The sequence below is a fragment of the Tachyglossus aculeatus genome, chromosome 14 (assembly GCF_015852505.1).
Source record: "Tachyglossus aculeatus isolate mTacAcu1 chromosome 14, mTacAcu1.pri, whole genome shotgun sequence".
Classification (NCBI taxonomy): Eukaryota; Metazoa; Chordata; class Mammalia; order Monotremata; family Tachyglossidae; genus Tachyglossus; species Tachyglossus aculeatus.
In genome coordinates, this window is record NC_052079.1 from 21,342,304 (window position 1) to 21,363,318 (window position 21,015).

Genomic DNA, 21,015 nt, shown 5'->3' on the forward strand with positions numbered 1-21,015 from the left:
CTGAATATATATATCCATCACCTATTTGCAAACTTAGAAAGAGTAATGGTGCTGTGAATTTGCTGTGTGCAGGGAATGTGTCTGTTTATTGTCGTATTATACTTTCCCAAGCGCTTAGCGCAGTTTCTTGCACACAACAAGCACTCCATAAATACGATTGAACGAATAAATACTTGAGGTATTTAAAGTTCTTAAAACCCTGTTTTCCTTTTAAAAATCTTTTTTTTTTTTGTAGAAAATCACATAATCTCTTCTCTGAAGAAAGGAAACTGGTTACTGGGGAACATTAATCAAACTGGCTATTTTAGGGTCAACTATGACCTAAGAAATTGGAGATTATTAATTAACCAACTAATAAGGAACCATGAGGTAAGCTCTGGATTTACTTGACCCAGGTCAGTATGAACTCTTGTTTTCCCTACCTAAATGGCCCGTGTTTCTGGTTGGCTCTCAGGTTCTCTCCATCAGTAACCGAGCGGGTTTGATCGATGACGCCTTCAATCTCGCCAGGTAGGTTTTTTCATTTTCCTCAGTCATAAATATATGTGGCTTAAATTTCCTCTGCTTAGATAAGCACTTTACATGTGTTAAATTTGAAGAACATCTACGAAAAAATTCTCCATTTGCAGCCCTTGTATTTGGGGGAAGAATCATAAATACCGTTACCTTTTCACCACTTGAAATTATTGCAGTAAGACATTTCTGATTTTGATATGGCAATCATTTTTTGCTGCAAATTCAGTTCAACATTCTGCATATTAATAATTTGTCCCCCAATTTCCCTTATGAACAGCTCCAAAAGTCACATCTACTTAAATCAACATTCAGCATTTTTAATCCTGGCTAATTTTCGTATCTATATATATCTATATATATCTATATCTATATCTATATATATATATATATATATATATATATATATATTTTAAATAGTTTATTGTAACTCATTGAACGTTTTTTGTCTAGCATAGCTACTGACCTTCTCTAGAATGATTTAAGGATACACAATAGTAGGGCATCAGTATTAATACTATTTGAATAGTTATGTAATTAGATGAACATTTGGACAGACCTCCTCTTCTTAAATCTGGGCAACATTAAAACCTTGTGATTCTAAATTTAATTTGAGATTAAAGTAAATCTAAAAATTAAACACATTATTTCATGTCCGGTTGAATAGTTTCATTTTCAGATCCTGTGCATATTCTGGATGAATATATAATTAGAGTTCCATTAATTTAGGCAGTTCACATGTTGTTGACCACATTTTGTAATCAAGTAGTGATAAGTAGTTATTTACAGCCTGTAAAAATATTTTTTGCAGATCTGAGGGCTGAGCTTGACTATATATGCTTGCTAACAAAGAATTCCTTCCCCAAGTGTATGTCCCTTCTCTTCCCGTCCACTGCCATCACAATCAGTGGGATTCAGAAGAGTCTACAATAGCCTTGTTTTGTCTAAATCCATCATTGTCACTGTCATTTGTTGACAGACTCCCAGTAGAATTTGACAAGCGATTGTCACTTTAACAATGACTTTCTTCCATCGATATCTTCCGATCTCCTCTAGAGACCGGGGGAGAGGGACTGGGGAGGAGAAAGAAAGGGAAAAGTCACTCACCTGTGAAAGAGTTGGAGTGATTTATTGGGTAAGAGAAGGGGAGGCATAGAGGAAGCGTCTTCAATAGGGCATGACCGAGGTTAAGTGCTGTCACTGCCTTGTCTCCCCTCAGGCAGCCCACCCACTCCAGCCTTGGTTTCAAGCTTTGTGGCTCCTAAGGGTGAGAACTAATAGGCGGTGGGAAGTACAAGTGGCCCAACTTGTAGTTCCCAAGCGCTTAGTACAGTCTCTGCACACAGTAAGCGCTCAATAAATACGACTGAAAGAATGAATGGTGTTGGGGAAGGAAAGGGCCCAGCTGAAGACTCCCCCATCCCTAATTTTGGGGGCAGTCTAGGGGGTGGACTGTTCTATTTTTCCTCTTGTTGCGGGAAGGGAATGCGTCTGTTGTGTTGTGCTCACCTACATGCTTAGTACAGTGCTCTGCACATAGTAAACACCCAATAAATATTACTGATGGACTGATTTTCTTCACCAATCCACCTGCCCTGGTTTAGCCCAGTGCACCAGAAGCTCAGCAGTAACAGCAGCAGCTGGATGAGTAGCTGCCATCTTCCCCCACAAGCTCCACTGGAGCTATTGCCCCATTCCTTCCCTGTCCCTCCTCAACTCTCCCTTCAGTAATGAAACTAATAATAATAATAATAATAATGACGGTATTTGTTAAGCGCTTCTAAGCGCTGGTAAAAACACATCTCCTTCAAGAGGGCTTCCCCAACTAAATCCTCATTTCCTCTTCTCCCACTCCTTTCTGCATCTCCCTTGCACTAGGATTCGCACCCTTTATTCACCCTTCCCTCAACTCCACAGCACTTATGTTCCTACCGGTTATTTAACTGATTTATATTAATATCTTTCTCCCGCTCTTGACTGTAAGTTCCCTGTGGGCAGGGAATGTGTCGACCGACTCTGTTATATGGTTCTCTCCCAAGCGCTTAGTAATTGCAACCTGCACACAGTAAGCACATAAATACAACTGATTGATTGAGTCTATTTTTTTCTTTCTTTCTCCCCAGTTAGAGTGTAAGCTCCTTGTGGGCAGGGACATTGTTCAGGATTCCGTTGTCACTCTCCCACGTGCTTAATCTAGTGCACTCCACATAGCAGGTGCTCGATTGATACCCTTGCTACTTCTAGGAAGCCCTCATGGCATCTCCACTACAGCTGATTCACCAGCTTCTTGGTACGTTTCTCATTCAGGATGAATTGCAACCACCGCCACAGCCCATTTCCAATCCCTGAGACCTCTGGTGTGGATAACGATAATAATGAATTGTATTTGCTACTCACTTGATATGTGTCAAACCCTCTCCTGTGCAGTGCACATAATCAGGTTAGACCCAGTCCCTGCCCCACATGGGGCTCACAGTCTAAGCCAGCGCATAGAACAGTGCTTGGCACATAGTAAGCACTTAACAAATACCAATGTCATTATTATTATTACGAGGGAGAACAGATATTTCATCCCCACTTTACAGATGAGTGAGGACGCAGAAGTCAGATGACTTCCTTAAGGCCAATATATCCTCCTTGCCATGGACAGCAAAAACAGGGATGCAAGCTATATCAGATGAGGATGTAGGAGGAGGGAGACATGGATAGAGATGACCCTGATGGAGGGTGCAGGGGAGCTTGGGTTGTGGCCCAGGGAAGGGGAAGCGGTGCCACTCTACTGGCACCAAGACACTGCTCCTCCCCATGACTTTCCTCATCCCCCAAGGAAGAGACACCAGTAAGAATGGGAGACTGGTCTGAACAGCGATGAACAGATGGAATAAGGCCTCAGGTCCCCATGACAGAGTTCTCCCCTTTCCAATCCTTCCAGGCCATTTCCCAGAGGAAGAGGGGGTTGATTGGACTTCTAGGAATCAGCCTTTCCCCTGCTGACTGGCCTGGAGCAGTTAAAGGAATGTTAGGGACTCTGGCACAAGAGAACTGGGAGTATTTTGGCAACAGGAATGGGGATAGTCACAGGTGGCACTTAACAGGGCCCTAAACAGCTGTTAGAAAGCAGCCAACACACTGATAGCGAAACAAGACGATTGCCTGGAGAGAATTTTCACCCGTCTGCTTGTTTTGTTTTGTTGTCTATCACCCCTTTCTAGACTGTGAGTCCGTCGTTGGGTAGAGAAGCAGCGTGGCTCAGTGGAAAGAGCCCGGGCTTTGGAGTCAAAAGTCAATGGTTCAAATCATGGCTCTGCCAATTGTCAGTTGTGTGATTTTGGGCAAGTCACTTAACTTCCCTGTGCCTCAGGATAATAATCAGGCTCTCTCCCAAGATCTGAAAGTATAAAAGTACTGTATTAGGAAGCTGGTAAAACTAGGCGGTGGCATTGCTTAATTTTGATTGTGCTCAAAAGCTAGCACGTAGCGTGAAAGGGCGGAGGGATGGTGATTAGTCTATTACTTTTTGCAATAGAGCGTGTCTTGTCACGTAAGAGAACAAATATAGAAGTCAGCAAACTGGATACAAATCTGGAGCATATGGTGGGAAGAGAAGAGAAGTTCTCCTTGTGGGCAGGGATCGCGTCTGCCAAGTTTATTGTATTGTTCTCTCCCAAGGGTTTAGTACAGTGCTCTGCACCAGTGATTAATTGAAGAGAAGCGAGAAGCTCTGGTCTTCGTCCCCAGGCACCAATTATTGCTACTTTGCCACAGGTTAGCAAACTACACTGATATTGGAAGGACTCTCTTTCTAAAGAGAAATGATGTGTGATAAGGCTTGCGGTTGGAAAAGGCATATAATTTTCTGGGGACTGATTTTTGAAAATCTCATTATAGCGATGGTAACAGCTTCCTTTCACCATTAAAATATTTTTTAAAAGGAGATCATTTTCCCCCTTGTAAGATTCTTTTTCTTTCACCTTTGAAATATTCGAGAAAAAATAATTTTCCCACATAAGGTTAGAGCTGCGGGAATTTCTCCCTTTAATTAACACCTGTGTAACCCGTTAAATTGGGGTGTCTTCTTGTAAACTATTTGCCGCTGCTGAAATTATGAAAGGTGGAGATCAAAAATTATTTAGGCACATAGCATGATCAAATGACATTCTATCCCACAGGTGTTGGAAATAGCTAAAACTAAAATTGATATTTAGTTTTGTTTGAAAGGGCCACTAACTCAATCACCTAGGTCATTTCCAACAGTTTTAAAAGCAATCAGTCAATCCAGCAACGACGTTTGCTGCATCTTCACTATGGGAAACAAGAAGATTACAGTCTAGAGGAGGAGGCAGACATGAAACTAAATTATGGATAAGTACGTAAGTGCTTTGGGGATCGGGGTACAGATTCGAAAGCATAGGTGACACAGACGGGAGAGGGAAAAAGGGAAATAAAGATTTAGTCACAGGAGGCCTCTTGGAGGAGATCTGATTTCAATGAGGCTTTGAAGAGCATTGGTGACACAGACGGGAGAGGGAAAAAGGGAAATAAAGGCTTAGATGCAGAAGGCGAGAGATCTGATTTCAATAAAGGTTTGAAAGTGGGGAGAAGGGTGGTCTGTCATATATGAAGGGAGAGGGAATTCCAGGTCAAAGAGAGGATGTGGGTAAGAGCTTGGCTGCACGATAGAAAAGATCGAGGTCCAGTGAGCAGATCGGAATTGGAAGAGTGGAGTGTGGAGAGGAAATCAGTGAGGTAAAGTAGGAGTGGGAGAACTTATTGAGTGCTTTAAATAATAATAATGGCACTTATTAAGTGCTTACGATGTGCAAGGCACTGTTCTAAGCGCTGGGGAGGTTACAAGGTGATCAGGTTGTCCCACGTGGGACTCACAGTCTTAATCCCCATTTTACAGATGAGGTAACTGAGGGGCAGAGAAGTTAAATGACTTGCCCAAAGCCACACAGCTGACAATTGGCGGAGCTGGGATTTGAACCCAAGACCTCTGACTCCAAAGCCCACGCTCTTTCCACTGAGCCACGCTGCTTCTCTAATTCATCCAATAGTGTTTTCTGAGAGTTTACTATGTGCAGAGCACTGTACTAAGCACTTGGAAAGTACTGTGATCCCCCCGTGGGACAACTTGATCACCTTGTAACCTCTCCAGCGCTTAGAACAGTGCTTTGCACATAGTAAGCGCTTAACAAATGCTATCATTATTAGTAAGCGCTTAACAAATGCTATCGTTATTAGTAAGCGCTTAACAAATGCTATCATTATTATCATTCTTCTTATTATTATTGATGCAGAGGTGGACATGTGACGACTGGTTGTCCCTGAGAAATGAGAAAACATGGTCTGATGGGTTAAAGTCGAAGAAACATCCAAGCAGCAGAGTGAAGTGAGGACTAAAGTTAGGGAGAGAAAAGTGTCAGGGAAGTTAGAGTTGCAGTGGTCAAGGAGGGACGGGATAGATGCTTGGATTAACATGGATTAACATTTATTTATTTTACTTGTACATATTTATTCTATTTATTTTATTCTGTTAATATGTTTTGTTGTCTGTCTCCCCCTTCTAGACTGTGAGCCCACTGTTGGGTAGGGACTGTCTCTATATGTTGCCAACTTGGACTTCCCAAGCACTTAGTACAGTGCTCTGCACACAGTAAGTGCTAAATAAATACGATTGAATGAATGGAAGCAGTTTGGATGGAGAGGAAAGGGTGGATTTCGGTGATGTTGTGAAGGTTGAACCAACAAGATTGGGGGATAGATTAAATATGTGGGGTGAGTGAGAGAGATGAGTTGATTATCAGCGTGGCTCAGTGGAAAGAGCCCGGGCTTTGGAGTCAGAGGTCATGGGTTCAAATCCCCACTCCACCAATTGCCAGCTGTTTGACTTTGGGCAAGTCACTTCACTTCTCTGTACCTCAGTTACCTCATCCGTAAAATGGGGAGTAAGACTGTGAGCCCCCCGTGGGACAACCTGATCACCGTGTAACCTCCCCAAGGCTTAGAACAGTGCTTTGCACAAAGTAAACGCTTAATAAATGCTATCATTATTATTATTATGATCCCACCAAGGTTACAGGCATATGAGGCAGGGAGGATGGTGGTGATGTCTACAGTGATTAAAAAGTCAAGGGGAGGGCAGTTTTGGGGTGGGATATGAGGAGTTCTCATTTGGACATGTTAAGCTTCAGGTGCTGATAGGGGCTCAGTGGAAAGAGCCCAGGCTTTGGAGTCAGAGGTCATGGGTTCAGATGTCACCTCTGCCGTTTGTCAGCCATGTGACTTTGGGCAAGTCACTTCACTTCTCTGGGCCTCAGTTCCCTCATCTGTAAAATGGGGATGAAGACTGTGAGCCCCCCATGGGACAAACTGATCACCTTGTAACCTCCCCAGCGCTTAGAACAGTGATTTGCACATAGTAAGCACTTAATAAGTGCCATCATCATTATTATTATTAAGTAGAGATGTCCTGAAGGCAGAGATGGAAAGCCATTTATTCACATTAACGTTGTCTCTCCTAGACTGTAAGCTCATTAATGCGCAGGGAACTTTCCTGCTAACTCTACTAATAATAATTACGGCATTTGTTAAGTGCTTATTCTGTGGCAAACACTGTTCCAGGTGCTGGGATAGATATAAGATAATCTGGTTGGACACAGTCCCTGTCCCATATAATAATAATAATAATGGCATTTATTAAGCGCTTACTATGTGCATGAGCATTGTTCTAAGCACTGGGGAGGTTACAAGGTGATGAAGTTGTCCCCCAGGGAGCTCACAGTCTTAATCCCCATTTTACAGATGAGGGAACTGAGGCCCAGAGAGGTTAAGTGACTTGCCCAAAGTCACGCAGCTGACAATTGGCAGAGCTGGGATTTGAACCATGACCTCTGACTCCAAAGCCCGGGCTCTTTCCACTGAGCCACACTGCTTCTCATACATGAGGCTCACACATTTAATCCCCGTTTTACAGATGACGTAACTGAGGCACAGAGAAGTTGAGTGACTTGCCCAAGGTCACAGAGCACACAGGTAGTGGAGCCGGGATTAGAATCCACGACCTCTCACTCCCAAGCCTATACTGTTGACACTAAGCCACACCACTTCTATTCTACTCTATTGGAGTGTTCTCTCCGAAGTGCTTAGAACAGTGCTACGCACTTAGGACCTGTCAATAAATATAATTGATTGATTGATTGATCAAGGTTGGAGATGTAGATTTGGGAATCATCCGCACAGAGACATCAGTCAAAGCCACGGAGCGAATGAGTCCTCCAAGGGAGTGGGTAATAATTGGAAAATAGAAGGAGACCCTGAACTGAGTTTTGGGCTCTTTTAGACTGTGAGCCCGCTGTTGGGTAGGGACTGTCTCTATATGTTGCCAACTTGTACTTCCCAAGCGCTTAGTACAGTGCTGTGCGCACAGTAAGCGCTCAATAAATACGATTGATTGATTGATTGATTGATCCCAGAGTTACGGTGTGGGAGACAAAAGAGAAGCCCGTGAAAAGGACTGAAAATGAGCAGCCAGAGAGATAGGAGAGCAACCAGGAGAGGACAGTGTCAGTGAAGCCTAGGTTGGAAAATGTTTCCAGGAGAAGGGAGTGGGAAACTGAGGGATCCGTGGTGAATTCAAAGAAGTTTAAGGGTTAAAGGAGAGGCCTTCTGCAGGGATGATAATAATAATAATCAATCAATCAATCAATCGTATTTATTGAGCGCTTACTGTGTGCGGAGCACTGTACTAAGCGCTTGGGAAGTACAAGTTGGCAACATGTAGAGACGGTCCCTACCCAACAGTGGGCTCACAGTCTAGAAGGGGGAGACAGAGAACAAAACCAAACATATTAACAAAATAAAATAAATAGAATAGATATGTACAAGTAAAATAAATAAATAAATAGAGTAATAAATATGTACAAACATATATACATATATACAGGCACTGTGGGGAAGGGAAGGAAGTAAGACGGGGGGATGGAGAGGGGAACGAGGGGGAGAGGAAGGAAGGGGCTCAGTCTGGGAAGGCCTCCTGGAGGAGGTGAGCTATAATGATGGCATTTATTAAGCGCTTACTATGTGCAAAGCACTGTTCTAAGCGCTGGGGAGGTTACAACATGATAAGGTTGTCTCACGGGGGGCTCACAGTCTTAATCCCCATTTGACAGATGAGGTAACTGAGGCCCAGAGAAGATAACTATTTAATCTTGTGATTCCCTTGATTAACTGCTGATTTGAAAGTGGGTCCTTGATAGTAAAGAGAGGTATGTTTACAAGTAAACAGAGGACTGGGTTAATGAGAAGGGGAACAGCTGTTGATATGAAGCAGCGTGGCTCAGTGGAAAGAGCCCGGGCTTTGGAGGCAGAGGTCATGGGTTCAGATCCCGGCTCCGCCAACTGTCAGCTGTGTGACCGTGGGCAAGTCACTTCACTTCTCTGTGCCTCAGTTACCTCATCTGTAAAATGAGGATTAAGACTGTGAGCCCCCTGTGGGATAACCTGATCACCTTGTATCCTCCCCAGCGCTTAGAACAGTGCTTTGCACATAGTAAGCGCTTAATAAATGCCATCATTATTATTATAACTATTTAATCTTGTGATTCCCTTAATTAACTGCTGATTTGAAAGTGGGTCCTTGATAGTAAAGAGAGGTATGTTTACAAGTAAACAGAGGACTGGGTTGATGAGAAGGGGAACAGCTGTTGATATGAAGCAGCGTGGCTTAGTGGAAAGAGCCCGGGCTTTGGAGTCAGAGGTCATGGGTTCAAATCCCTGCTCCACCAATTGTCAGCTGTGTGACTTTGGGCAAGTCACTTCACTTCTCTGTGCCTCAGTTCCCTCATCCGTAAAATGGGGATTAAGTCTGTGAGCCCCCAGTGGGACACCCTGATTACCTTGTAACCTCCCCAGTGCTTAGAACAGTGCTTTGCACATAGTATGCGCTTAATAAATGCCATTATTATTATTATTATTACCACCACTTTCCCTTTCTTCAAAATGCATCAATCAATTACTGTACTAAGCGCTTGGGAAGCACAAGTCGGCAACATATAGAGACGGTCCCTACCCAACAGCGGGCTCACGGTCTAGAAGGGGGAGACAGACAACAAAACAAAACTTTAGTAGTATCTCAAGAGTAAATCCATACAGATTCTTCTAGACTGTGAGCCCACTGTTGGGTAGGGACTGTCTCTATATGTTGCCAACTTGTACTTCTCAAGCGCTTAGTACAGTGCTCTGCACACAATAAGTGCTCAATAAATACGATTGATTGATTGATTGATTCCCCAAGATAATGTCCATTTATAACTTAGTACGACACTGACGTTTACCCAAATTGAAGACACACATTTCTCTTTTTGCAGCTACCAGGGTTTCTTTTAGTTCCCTGAACCCTGGAATCAGAAATTTTTTAGAGTTATAGTATGGCCAAATGGAAAGAATATGTAACAGGATCAGGAGAGCAGGGTTTTGGCCCCATCTCTGTGTTTGGCTTACTGTGTGACTTAGGGCACGTCAATCAACCATTCTGGGTCCCAATTTCTTCAGCTGGAAAATGGGGATCAAATAGATAATGTGCCCTATGTGGGACAAAGAATGTGTCTAATCTCATAGCTTTATATCTACCTTAGTACCACTTAGAGAAGCAGCGTGGATCAGTGGAAGGACCCCGGCCTTTGGAGTCACAGGTCATGGGTTCAAATCCCGGTTCCACCAATTGTCAGCTGTGTGACTTTGGGCAAGTCACTTCTCTGTGCCTCGGTTCCCTCATCTGGAAAATGGGGATTAAGACTGTGAGTCCCCCGTGGGACAACCTGATTACCTTGGAACCTCCCCAGCGCTTAGAACAGTGCTTTGCACATAGTAGGCGCTTAATAAATGCCGTTATTATTACTATTATTATTACCACCACTTTCCCTTTCTTCAAAATCCCTCAATCAATTAATCTTATTTAGTGAGCAATTACTGTGAGCAGAACACTGTACTAAGTGTTTGGGAGAGTCTAACATAACAGAGTTGGTAGGCACATTCCCTACGCTCACTGAACTTACAGGGGATACGGACATTAATATAAATAAATACATTACGGGTGTTTTAATAAATACCGTGGGGCTGAGGGAGGAGTAAATAAAGGGCACAAATCCAAGGTGCAAGGTGGGGCGCAGAGGGGAGTGGGAGAAGAGGAAATGGAGGCTTAGGGCCTCTTGGAGGAGAAGTACTTGTAATAAGATTTTGAAGGTGGGGAGATTGATGGTCCGTTGGATATTCATTCATTCAATTGTATTTATTGAGCGCATACTGTGTGCAGAGCGCTGCGCTAAGCGCTCGGGAAGTACAAGTTGGCAACATAGAGAGACGGTCCCTACCCAACAATGGGCTCACAGTCTAGAAGGGGGAGACAGATAACAAAACAGAACATGTGGACGGGTGACAAGTCGTCAGAATAAATAGAAGTAAAGCTAGATGCACGGATACGAAGGGGGAGGGAGTTCCCTGCCAGAGGCAAGATGTGGGTGGGAGGTCAGTGGCGAGATAGAAACGATTGAGTTACAGTGAGTAGGTTGGCAGGAGGGGACAAGGTGATTGAGTGTTTTAAGCAGTGGTAATAATAATAATAATAATAATAATAATAATAATAATAATAATAATGGTATTTATTAAGCACTTACTATGTGCAAGGCACTGTTCTAAGCATTGAGGATGATATAAGGTAATCAGGTTGTCACATGGTGGGCTCACGGTCATAATAATGATGGCATTTATTAAGCGCTTACTATGTGCAAAGCACTGTTCTAAGCGCTGGGGAGGTTACAAGGAGATCAGGTTGTCTCACGGGGGGCTCACAGTCTTCATCCCCATTTTCCAGATGAGGGAACTGAGGCCCAGAGAAGTTAAGTGACTTGCCCAAAGTCACACAGCTGACAAGTGATGGAGCCGGAATTTGAACCCATGACCTCTGACTCCAAAGCCCGGGCTCTTTCCACTGAGCCTCGCTACTTCTCTCCGGTTCTAATCTGGGCCCCACCACTCGTCAGCTGGGTGACTTTGGGGAAGTCACTTAACATCTCTTTGCCTCAGATACCTCATCTGGAAAATGGGGATGAAGACTGTGAGCCCCCCGTGGGACAACCTGATCACCCTGTATCTCCCTTGGCGCTTCGAACAGTGCTCGGCGCATAGTAAGCGCTTAACAAATGCCATAATTACTGTTATCGTTTAAAGGCGACGGAAAGGAACTTCTGTTTGATGTGGAGGGAGGTGGGCAACCACTGGAGGTACTTGAGGAGGGCGGAAACATGGTGTAAATGTTTTCGTAGAAAAATGATCCGGACACCTTAGTGAACTATGGACTGGACTTGGGAGAGACAGGAGGCAGGGAGCTCAGCAAGGACGTCGATATGTTAGCCTGTTGTTGGGTTGGGACCGTCTCTATATGTTGCCAACGTGTACTTCCCAAGCGCTTAGTACAGTGCTGTGCACACAGTAAGCGCTCAATAACTACGATTGAAAGAATGAACAAATATGGTCCTCAAGATGGGATAGGATGAGTCCTTGGATTGCCACGGTAGCAGTTTGGATAACAATAATAATAATGATGATGGCATTTATTAAGCACTTACTATGTGCAAAGCACTGTTCTGAGCGCTGGGGAGGTTACAAGGTGATTAGGTTGTCCCACGGGGGGCTCACAGTCTTCATCCCCATTTTCCAGATGAGGGAACTGAGGCCCAGGGAAGTGAAGTGACTTGCCCAGAGTCACACAGCTGACAAGTGGCGGAGCTGGATTTGAACCCATGACCTCCCACTCCAAACTCTTTATTTTCGGTGATGTGAAGATTGAACCGACAGGATTTAGTGACAGGTTAAATATGTGGGTTGAAAGAGAGAAATGAGTCCAGGAAACCACCAGGGTTATGGTCCTGTGGGACGGGGGGAACGATCGCCTTACTAAAATCATGTCTCCTCCAAGAGGCTAAAGGAGCAGGGTGGCCTAGTGGAAAGAGCACGCACCTGGGAATCAGAAACCCTGAATTCTAATCCTGGCTAGCAAGGTTGCCTGCTGTGTGACTTTGGGCAGGTCACTTCACTTCTTCAGGCCTCGGTTTCCTCGTCTGTAAAATGGGAACTCAATACTAGTTCTCCGTTCTATTTAGACTATGTCTCCTATACAGGACAGGGACCGTGTCTAAACTGATTAACTTGTACTTATCACGTGCTTCCAACAATGCTTGCACACCATAAGTGCTTAGCAAATATTATTATGATGATGATAATAATAATAATAATAATGACCCTCACTTCCTTGACTAAGCCTCCCCTTCTGTTTAGCCTATGCCCTTATGTCTGCACCCCTTAGGCCCTTTGATAATCAACCGTCCCCCACAAATCCATCATTAATTACTTTTACTATCTATATCTCCTTTAATCTGATTCAATAATAAGCCCACTTATTTAGATTCAAGTGCCTTTAGGCACTTTGATAATCAACCGTCCCCCACAGATCCATCATTAATTACTTTTAATAGCTAGATCCCCTTTAGTCGGATTCAATAATAAGCCCACTTATTTAGATTCAGGTTCTTCAGGTTGGACCCAGTCCCTGTCCTAAATGGGGTTCACAGTCTAAGTAGGAGGGAAAAGGATTTAATCCCCATTTTACAGATGAGGTAACTGAGGTACGGAGAAGTTAAGTGACTTGCCCAAGTTCACAGAGTAGACACGCGGCGGAGCCAAGATTAGAACCCAGTCCCTTGTCTCCCCAGGTCCTCTCTTTCCACTAAAAGCCACACTGATCTTTCGACTAGTCCACGTGTAAGGAGGATGAATGACAGAGCAGTGTGGCTCAGTGGAAAGAACACGGCTTGGGAGTCAGAGGTCATGGGTTCTAATCCCAGCTGTGTGACTTTGGGCAAGTCACTTCACTTCTCTGGGCCTCAGTTACCTCACCTGGAAAATGGGGATCAAGACTGTGAACCCCCCGTGGGACAACCTGATCACCTTGTATCCTCCCCAACGCTTAGAACAGTGGTTTTCACGTTGATAAATGCCATCATTATTATTATCAAGAAAGGGGTTGCTCTCTTTAAGCAGAAGCTTTGAATGGAAAGAGAGACAGGCAGGCCTAAAAAAAACCCAGAATAAGTATCACAAATATTAAGTGCAGCGATATAACGTGGGGCGGCCTTTTTGTGTGGCCAATGTGGTCAGGATGGTGGATTCTTTGTTGGTCATATGCATTCATAATGAACTTCACCATCAGTGATATCATCTTCAAATTCAAAGGCGAAGCATATATTCCAATATTTTGTTGCCCCGATAGTTAAGTTCAACTTCACAGCTAATAAAAATCCCGCCAGGTCTAATTTAAATGCTTTTGCTCTTGCTGCTCCTAAGGGGATGTGGAGAACAGCTTGGCAGTGTGCTTCCCAGGAATTCTTCATAAATTCGAATGTGATTATTAAATCAGTTTTCATCTTCATCTGTGGTGGCAGAACAGTTAGTATCCTAAGGGGAGAAGGAATAGCCGTTCTTGCCTCCGCCCGATTCTGGATTCCTGGGCCTGGAAAAGTGGAGGGAAGCATGGAGAGTGGAGCTCCGTGGAGAAGGAATGGAGATACTTTTGGGCAGGAAGGAAGCACTTGGATTTATGCTCTTTATACATCCCATGCTCAACCTCTCAGCAATTAAATATGTATCTTTAATTTATTTATATTAATGTCTATCTCTCCCTCTGGACTGCAAGCGCCTTGTGGGCAGGGAACGTATCTACCAACTCTGTTATATTGTACTCTCCCAAGTTCTTAGTTCTCCACTGTGTACCCAGTAATTTCTAAATAAATATGATTGATTGATTAATTGCTTCTCTGAACAGTCAATGGTGGCAGAAACCGTACGCTTTGGAGAGGTAGGAGCTTGGGAGAGGAATATGGAGGAAAAGACATGGACTCTTTAGAAGAATGAAAGGTCAGAGGGGTTATAGAAGAGAGCAGCGTGGCTCAGTGGAAAGAGCCCGGCCTTTGGAGTCAGAGGTCATGGGTTCAAATCCCGGCTCCACCAACTGTCAGCTGTGTGACTTTGGGCAAGTCACTTCACTTCTCTGGGCCTCAGTCACCTCATCTGGAAAATGGGGCTGAAGACTGTAAGCCCCCCATGGGACAACCTGATCACCTTGTAATCTCCCCAGCGCTTAGAACAGTGCTTTGCACGTAGTAAGCGCTTAGTAAATGCCATTATTATTATCTGGAAAATGGGATGAAGACTTTGAGCCCCCTGTGAGACAACCTGATTACCTTGTAACCTCCCCAGTGCTTAGAACAGTGCTTTGCACATAGTAAACGCTTAATAAATGCTATTATTATGATTATTATTAAAAACTGGATTATGCACTGTAATTATGCACTGGATTATGCACTGTAATTCAGTTCTCTGGGCCTCAGTCACCTCATGTGTAAAATGGGGATGAAGACTATGAGCCCCCCGTGGGACAACCTGATCACCTTGTAATCTCCCCAGCGCTTAGAACAGTGCTTTGCACCTAGTAAACTCGGTGCACCTGTAGATATTGAATCACTCCATCGCTGAACTGGTTCCTGTCAGACACCACTAGAAGGGCAGTCCCAAGTGGATACTGAACTATTGATATCTATCCTATCTATATAACCACTGAGCCGGTTGTATATCAACTCAACCGTAGCAGGGCCAATATTATTTATCGGCTTGTTAATAAAACTGTCATGTGAACTGGAATCTGAACTGAACTGACGTTCAGGCAGACGGGATAGTTTTCCTTTAGCCTTTTCTTTGTGCCACTTTAACCTAGAAAGGGATTAAATTGGTCTGAAATTACTCACAAAAGCTGTCAGTTGCGCGCAACTCTGCGACGATCTTCCAGTTGGTTGTTTGATGGTTCATTCTAGTTTGTTCTCAAATACTGTTGCTAAACTGGTTCTTATAATAATAATAATAATGGCGTTTATTAAGCGCTTACTATGTGCAAAGCACTGTTGTAAGTGCTGGGGAGGTTACAAGGTGATCAGGTGTCCCACGTGGGGCTCACAGTCTTAATCCCCATTTTACAGATGAGGGAACTGAGGCCCAGAGAAGTCAAGTGACTTGCCCAAAGTCACACAGCTGACAATTGGTGGAGCCAGGGTTTGAACTCATGACCTTTGACTCCAAAGCCTGTGCTCTTTTCCACTGAGCCACGCTTCTTATACATTATACATTTCCCCTTTCCCCAATTATCTATGATTACTCGGTTTCAAAATTAATGATAAGAATCCCATCCATGAACTCCATTAGCACTCCAGTGCTTGTGAAAGGCATTTATTAAGTACTCACTTAATAATAATAATAATAATAATAATAATAATGGCATTTATTAAGCACATACTATGTGCAAAGCACTGTTCTAAACACTGGGGAAGTTACAAGGTGATCAGGTTGTCCCACGGTGGGCTCACAGTCTTCATCCCCATTTTACAGATGAGGGAACTGGGGCACAGAGAAGCGAAGTGACTTGCCCAAGGTCACAAAGCTGACAGTTGGCAGAGCCGGGATTTGAACCCGTGACCACTGACTCCAAAGCCCAGGCTCTTTTCCACTGAGTCACGCCGCTTCACTTGGTGCTAAATATCTGGGAAAGTAGAGCTACAATGTGATGCGCATTCTCTGTTGACAAGAGCGTACACTCCAACAGGAGGGAAATATGTAAAATATTTATATTAAAAAGGTCAGCAGAATAAATACATTTACTGAACAACTGAGCATACGCACACCCACAGACAAACGTATATATAAATGCTGAAGGAAGGTATGAAAAAAATGGATGAGTGGTAGGGATGATTAATGAGTTACTGTGTCTTAAGGTGTTGAGTTATTTAAGAAAATCTTGTTGGAAAAAGAGTTTTAAGGGAGTTAGGGGAAATTTTGGTCCGTCGGATTAGGGGAAAGGAGATGATCTACGGCAGCAGAACAGCATGAACAAGATGGCAGAGGGAAAAACTACAGAGTAAAGAACAGACTCTAAGCTCCCTGAATTTAGGAGTCATATCTACTAACTTTCTTGTATTTGTACTCTTTTGGTACAGTGAGAGTCAGAGGTCATGGGTTCTAATCCCGGCTCCGCCGCTTGTCAGCTGTGTGACCTTGGGCAGGTCGCTTGACTTCTCTGTGCCTCAGTTACCTCATCTGGAAAATGGGAAGTAGTCATTCATTCATTCATTCCATCGTATTTATTGAGCGCTTACTGTGTGCAGAGCACTGTACTAAGCGCTTGGGAAGTACAAGTTGGCAACATATAGAGACGGTCCCTACCCAACAGCGGGCTCACAGTCTAGAAGGGGGAGACAGACAACGAAACAAAACATATTAACCAAATAAAATGAATAGAACAAATATGTTTTGTTTTGTTGTCTGTCTCCCCCTTCTAGACTGTGAGCCCGCTTTTGGGTGGGGGCCGTCTCTGGATGTTGCCAACTTGGACTTCCCAAGCGCTTAGTACAGTGCTCTGCACACACTAAGCACTCAATAAATACAATTGAATGAATGAATGAATATTAACAAAATCAAATAAATAGAATAAGTCTGTACAACTAAAATAAATAAATAGAGTAATAAATATGTACAAACATATATACATATATACGGAAGTAAGACTGTGAGCCCCACATGGGACAACCTGATAATTTTGTATCCTCTCCAGCGCTTAGAACAGTGCATTGCACATAGTAAGCGCTTAATAATTGCCATCATTATTATTATTATAGTAAGCGCTTAGTAAATGCCATTATTATTATTATTATTATTACCCTGCACACAGTAAGCACTCAGTAAATACCACTGATTGACTGATTGGATAATATACAGCAAGGAGGTTAGTTTGGGACGGACAACTAGGGAGACTAGGAATGAGATAACATGTAAATTAGGAAGAGAGGGAGAGTTGACGATACAAGTCCTTAATCAAAATTTACAAGTGCTGATTTAGATACCCTCAGATTTCTTTTGATGCTTTTAATATTTCTTTCCCGTTTGAGTTTAGTTTTCTAATTTTCCACAGCAAATAGGATTTATTTTTATGATGTTCATTCATTCATTCATTCAATCGTATTTATTGAGCGCTTACTGTGTGCAGAGCAGTGTGCTAAGCACTTGGGAAGTACAAGTTGGATGTGATATTTGGTAAGCGCTTACCTTGTGTACTAAGCACTGGGGTGGACACAAGGTAATCTGGTTGGACACAGTCCGTGTCCCACGCAGGGCTCACGGTCTTAATTCCCATTTTAAAGATGAGGTAAATGAGACACAGAGAAGTGAAGTGACTTGCCCAAAATCACACAGCAGACATGAGAAAGCGTGGCTCAGTGGAAAGAGCACAGGCTTTGGAGTCAGAAGACATGGGTTCAAATCCCGGCTCCACCACTTGTCAGCTGTGTGACTTTGGGCAAGTCACTTAACTCCTCTGGGCCTCAGTTACCTTATCTGTAAAATGGGGATTAATAATAATAATGGCATTTATTAAGTGCTTACTATGTGCAAAGCACTGTTCTAAGCGCTGGGGAGGTTACAAGGTGATCAGGTCATCCCACGGGGGGCTCACAGTCTTCATCCCCATTTTACAGGTAACTGAGGCACAGAGGCTTACGGTCTTAATCCCCATTTTACAGATCGGGTAACTGAGGCACAGAGATGTTAAGTGACTTGCCCAAAGTCACACAGCTGACAATTGGTGGAGCCAGGATTTGAACCCCTGACCTCTGACTCCAAAGCCCGGGCTCTTTCCACTGAGCCACGCTGCTTCTCCGACTGTGAGCCCCATGTGATCGCCTTGCATCCCCCCCAGCGCTTGGAACAGTGCTTTGCACATAGTAAGCACTTAATAAATGCCATTATTATTATTAGTACGTAGCAGAGCTGGGATTAGAACCCAGGTCCTTAATAATAATAATAATTAATAATAATAGTGACAATTTTTTAAATGCTTGCTATATGCCAGGCATTCTGTTAAGTGCTGGGCTACTTACAAAGTTATTGGGTGGGACATAGTCCCTGTCCCACATAGGGCTCACAATTTTAATCCCCAATGGATTAACTGAGACACAGAGACGTGAAGTGACTTGCCCAAAGTCACACAGCAGACAAGAGCTGGGATTAGAACCCAGTTCCTTCTGCTGCTTTACCACGGTCAAATGTCCACATTTGCTCTGTTTGGAAAAGGCATCAATGAGAAAAAATGGCACGCCTCTACTTTTTCACAGACATGCGCTTAATATCAGCTTAATATCAGTTTAATAGAGAAGCAGTGTGACTTAGTGGAAAGAGCCCAGGCTTGGGAGTCAGAGGTCGTGGCCACTTGTCAGCTGTGTGACTTTGGGCAAGTCACTTAACTGCTCTGTGCCTCAGTTACCCCATCTGTAAAATGGGGATTAAGACCGTGAGCCCCGCATGGGACAACCTGATCGCCTTGTATCTACCCCAGTGCTTAGAACAGTGCATAGTTATTATTATTATTATTATTAGTTTCATTTGTGACATCTAAGGGCAATTGTTGAGGCCGGGAAACTTACCTTGATCCTCTTCTTTACCTAATATAACTGAATTATTTTATCGTTTTACGAAAAGGGTTACGCTTTAGTGTTTCTAATTTTGCTCTACACAATCTTACTATTTACTTTTTTGTTTTTCTAAGAATCTAATTTTTGTAGCATTTTTATTTGTCCATCCGGTTTCTTTATATATGATTTTGGAGTTAGTGAAGCTGGTATCTTTTTGCCCCGTGACTGTTTCTTGTGTCGTTTTATCCTCAATCTATAAAATTCACTTTTTGAAGAACAGAGGTATCTTTTGAACTTTTAGATATCATCCTCTCTGATTCTTCTTTTACTACAGTTCAAAGCCCATTAACATTTCTTTCCTGGAGTTCTGTTTTTAAAATTGTATTGACTTCTCTCAAGATCTTAAATATGTTCATTTCTGATCATTCACCAAGGTTTTCCATTGACCTTATGATCTTTAACTAATTTGTTCCCAATAAAAAGAATGAAATCCAAAAGTACGGCTATACTACAAAATTATTTTATTTTCTAGACTAAGAAACTCTTTGCATTTTGCATTCGAGGAATGGGAAAGTGCAGGGGCAGCAGCATGGCTCAGTGGAAAGAGTGCGAGCTTTGGAGTCAGAAGTCATGGGTTCAAATCCCCACTCCGCCAATTGTCAGCTGTGTGACTTTGGGCAAGTCACTTCACTTCTCTGTGCCTCAGTTGCCTCATCTGTAAAATGGGGATGAAGACTGTAAGCCCCCCGTGGGACAACCTGATCACCTGGTAACCTCCCCAGTGCTTAGAACAGTGCTTTGCACATAGTAAGTGCTTAATAAATGCCATTATTATTATTATTATTAGCACAAATCAGTAGATTCTTAAGGCAGGCTATGAGGCAAAATTAGTGGGCTATGTGGCTTCAAAGTCATTAGTTTGGCTTGTGTGAGAACTACAACAAACATTAGCTTGGTGTTTGTTTATATTTATCCTGTGCAGAATCAGGCCAAAAGACTACATTTCCTCTGGAAAATTCCTTTACAAAATTGACCTAACTTCTTACAGTAATGAACATTTTTCTTGAATAAGCAGGGAATGTGAAGAGAATGACAACAGGAAGGCCTAGTTGACAGAGCATGGTCCTTTGAATCGAAAAGTCCTGGGTTCTAATCCTGGCTCTGCCACTTGTCTGCTGTGTGACCTTGGGCAAGTTACTTAACTTCCCTGTGCCTCAGTTACCTCTTCTGTAAGATGGGTTAAGACTGTGAGCTCCATATGGGACACTGACTGTGTCCAATCTAATTACCTTGCGTCTATCCCATCGCTTAGAATAACGCCTGGCACAGAGTAAGTGCTTAGCAAGTGTCACTAAAAAATGAAATGAATAATAAAAAAAGGATACCGAAACAGCTCCTCTATGGTGAATTGAATTTGTTATCATTAAATGAATGGGTGGAAGAAATGCTTTGGAAACAATGTGATCAAGGAAAAGACACTTCAGAGACAGCAAAACACAGGTCAACCTGATGTACGGCCATTAGAATTAGCTTGGATATCTTGGAAGAGACGCTAAAATAATTTGCCATTAGGAGTCGAACCCAAAACTGGATCAGGGACTGTGGAGACAGATGCATTGGTGCTCTGTACATCTACATTTTTACAGAGAAGCAGCGTGGCTTAGTGGAAAGAGCACGGGCTTGGGAGTCCGAAGTAGTGGGTTCTAATCCCGGCTCCGCCGCTTATCAGTTGTGTGACTTTGGGCAAGTCACTTCACTTCTCGGTGCCTCGGTTGCCCCATCTGTAAAATGGGGGTGAAGACTGTGAGCCCCACGTGGGACAACCTGATTACCTTGTATCTACGCCAGCGCTTAGGACAGTGCTTGGCACATAGTAAGCGCTTAACAAATACCGTCATTATTTTACATGCACACGTTGTGGGAGGGATTGTCAGTAAGCCAC

At 43.3% G+C, this 21,015-nt stretch overlaps 1 protein-coding gene across 1 annotated transcript in view; it reads left to right on the forward strand.

The window, feature by feature from the left end:
- TRHDE (thyrotropin releasing hormone degrading enzyme) overlaps positions 1-21,015 on the forward strand; it is a 455,067-nt gene that overhangs the window by 318,297 nt on the left and 115,755 nt on the right. Inside the window, exons 12-13 of the mRNA XM_038756056.1 lie at positions 236-369; positions 455-510. Of these exons, the coding sequence (XP_038611984.1) occupies positions 236-369; positions 455-510 (190 nt within the window). The remainder of the gene's footprint in view (positions 1-235; positions 370-454; positions 511-21,015) is intronic.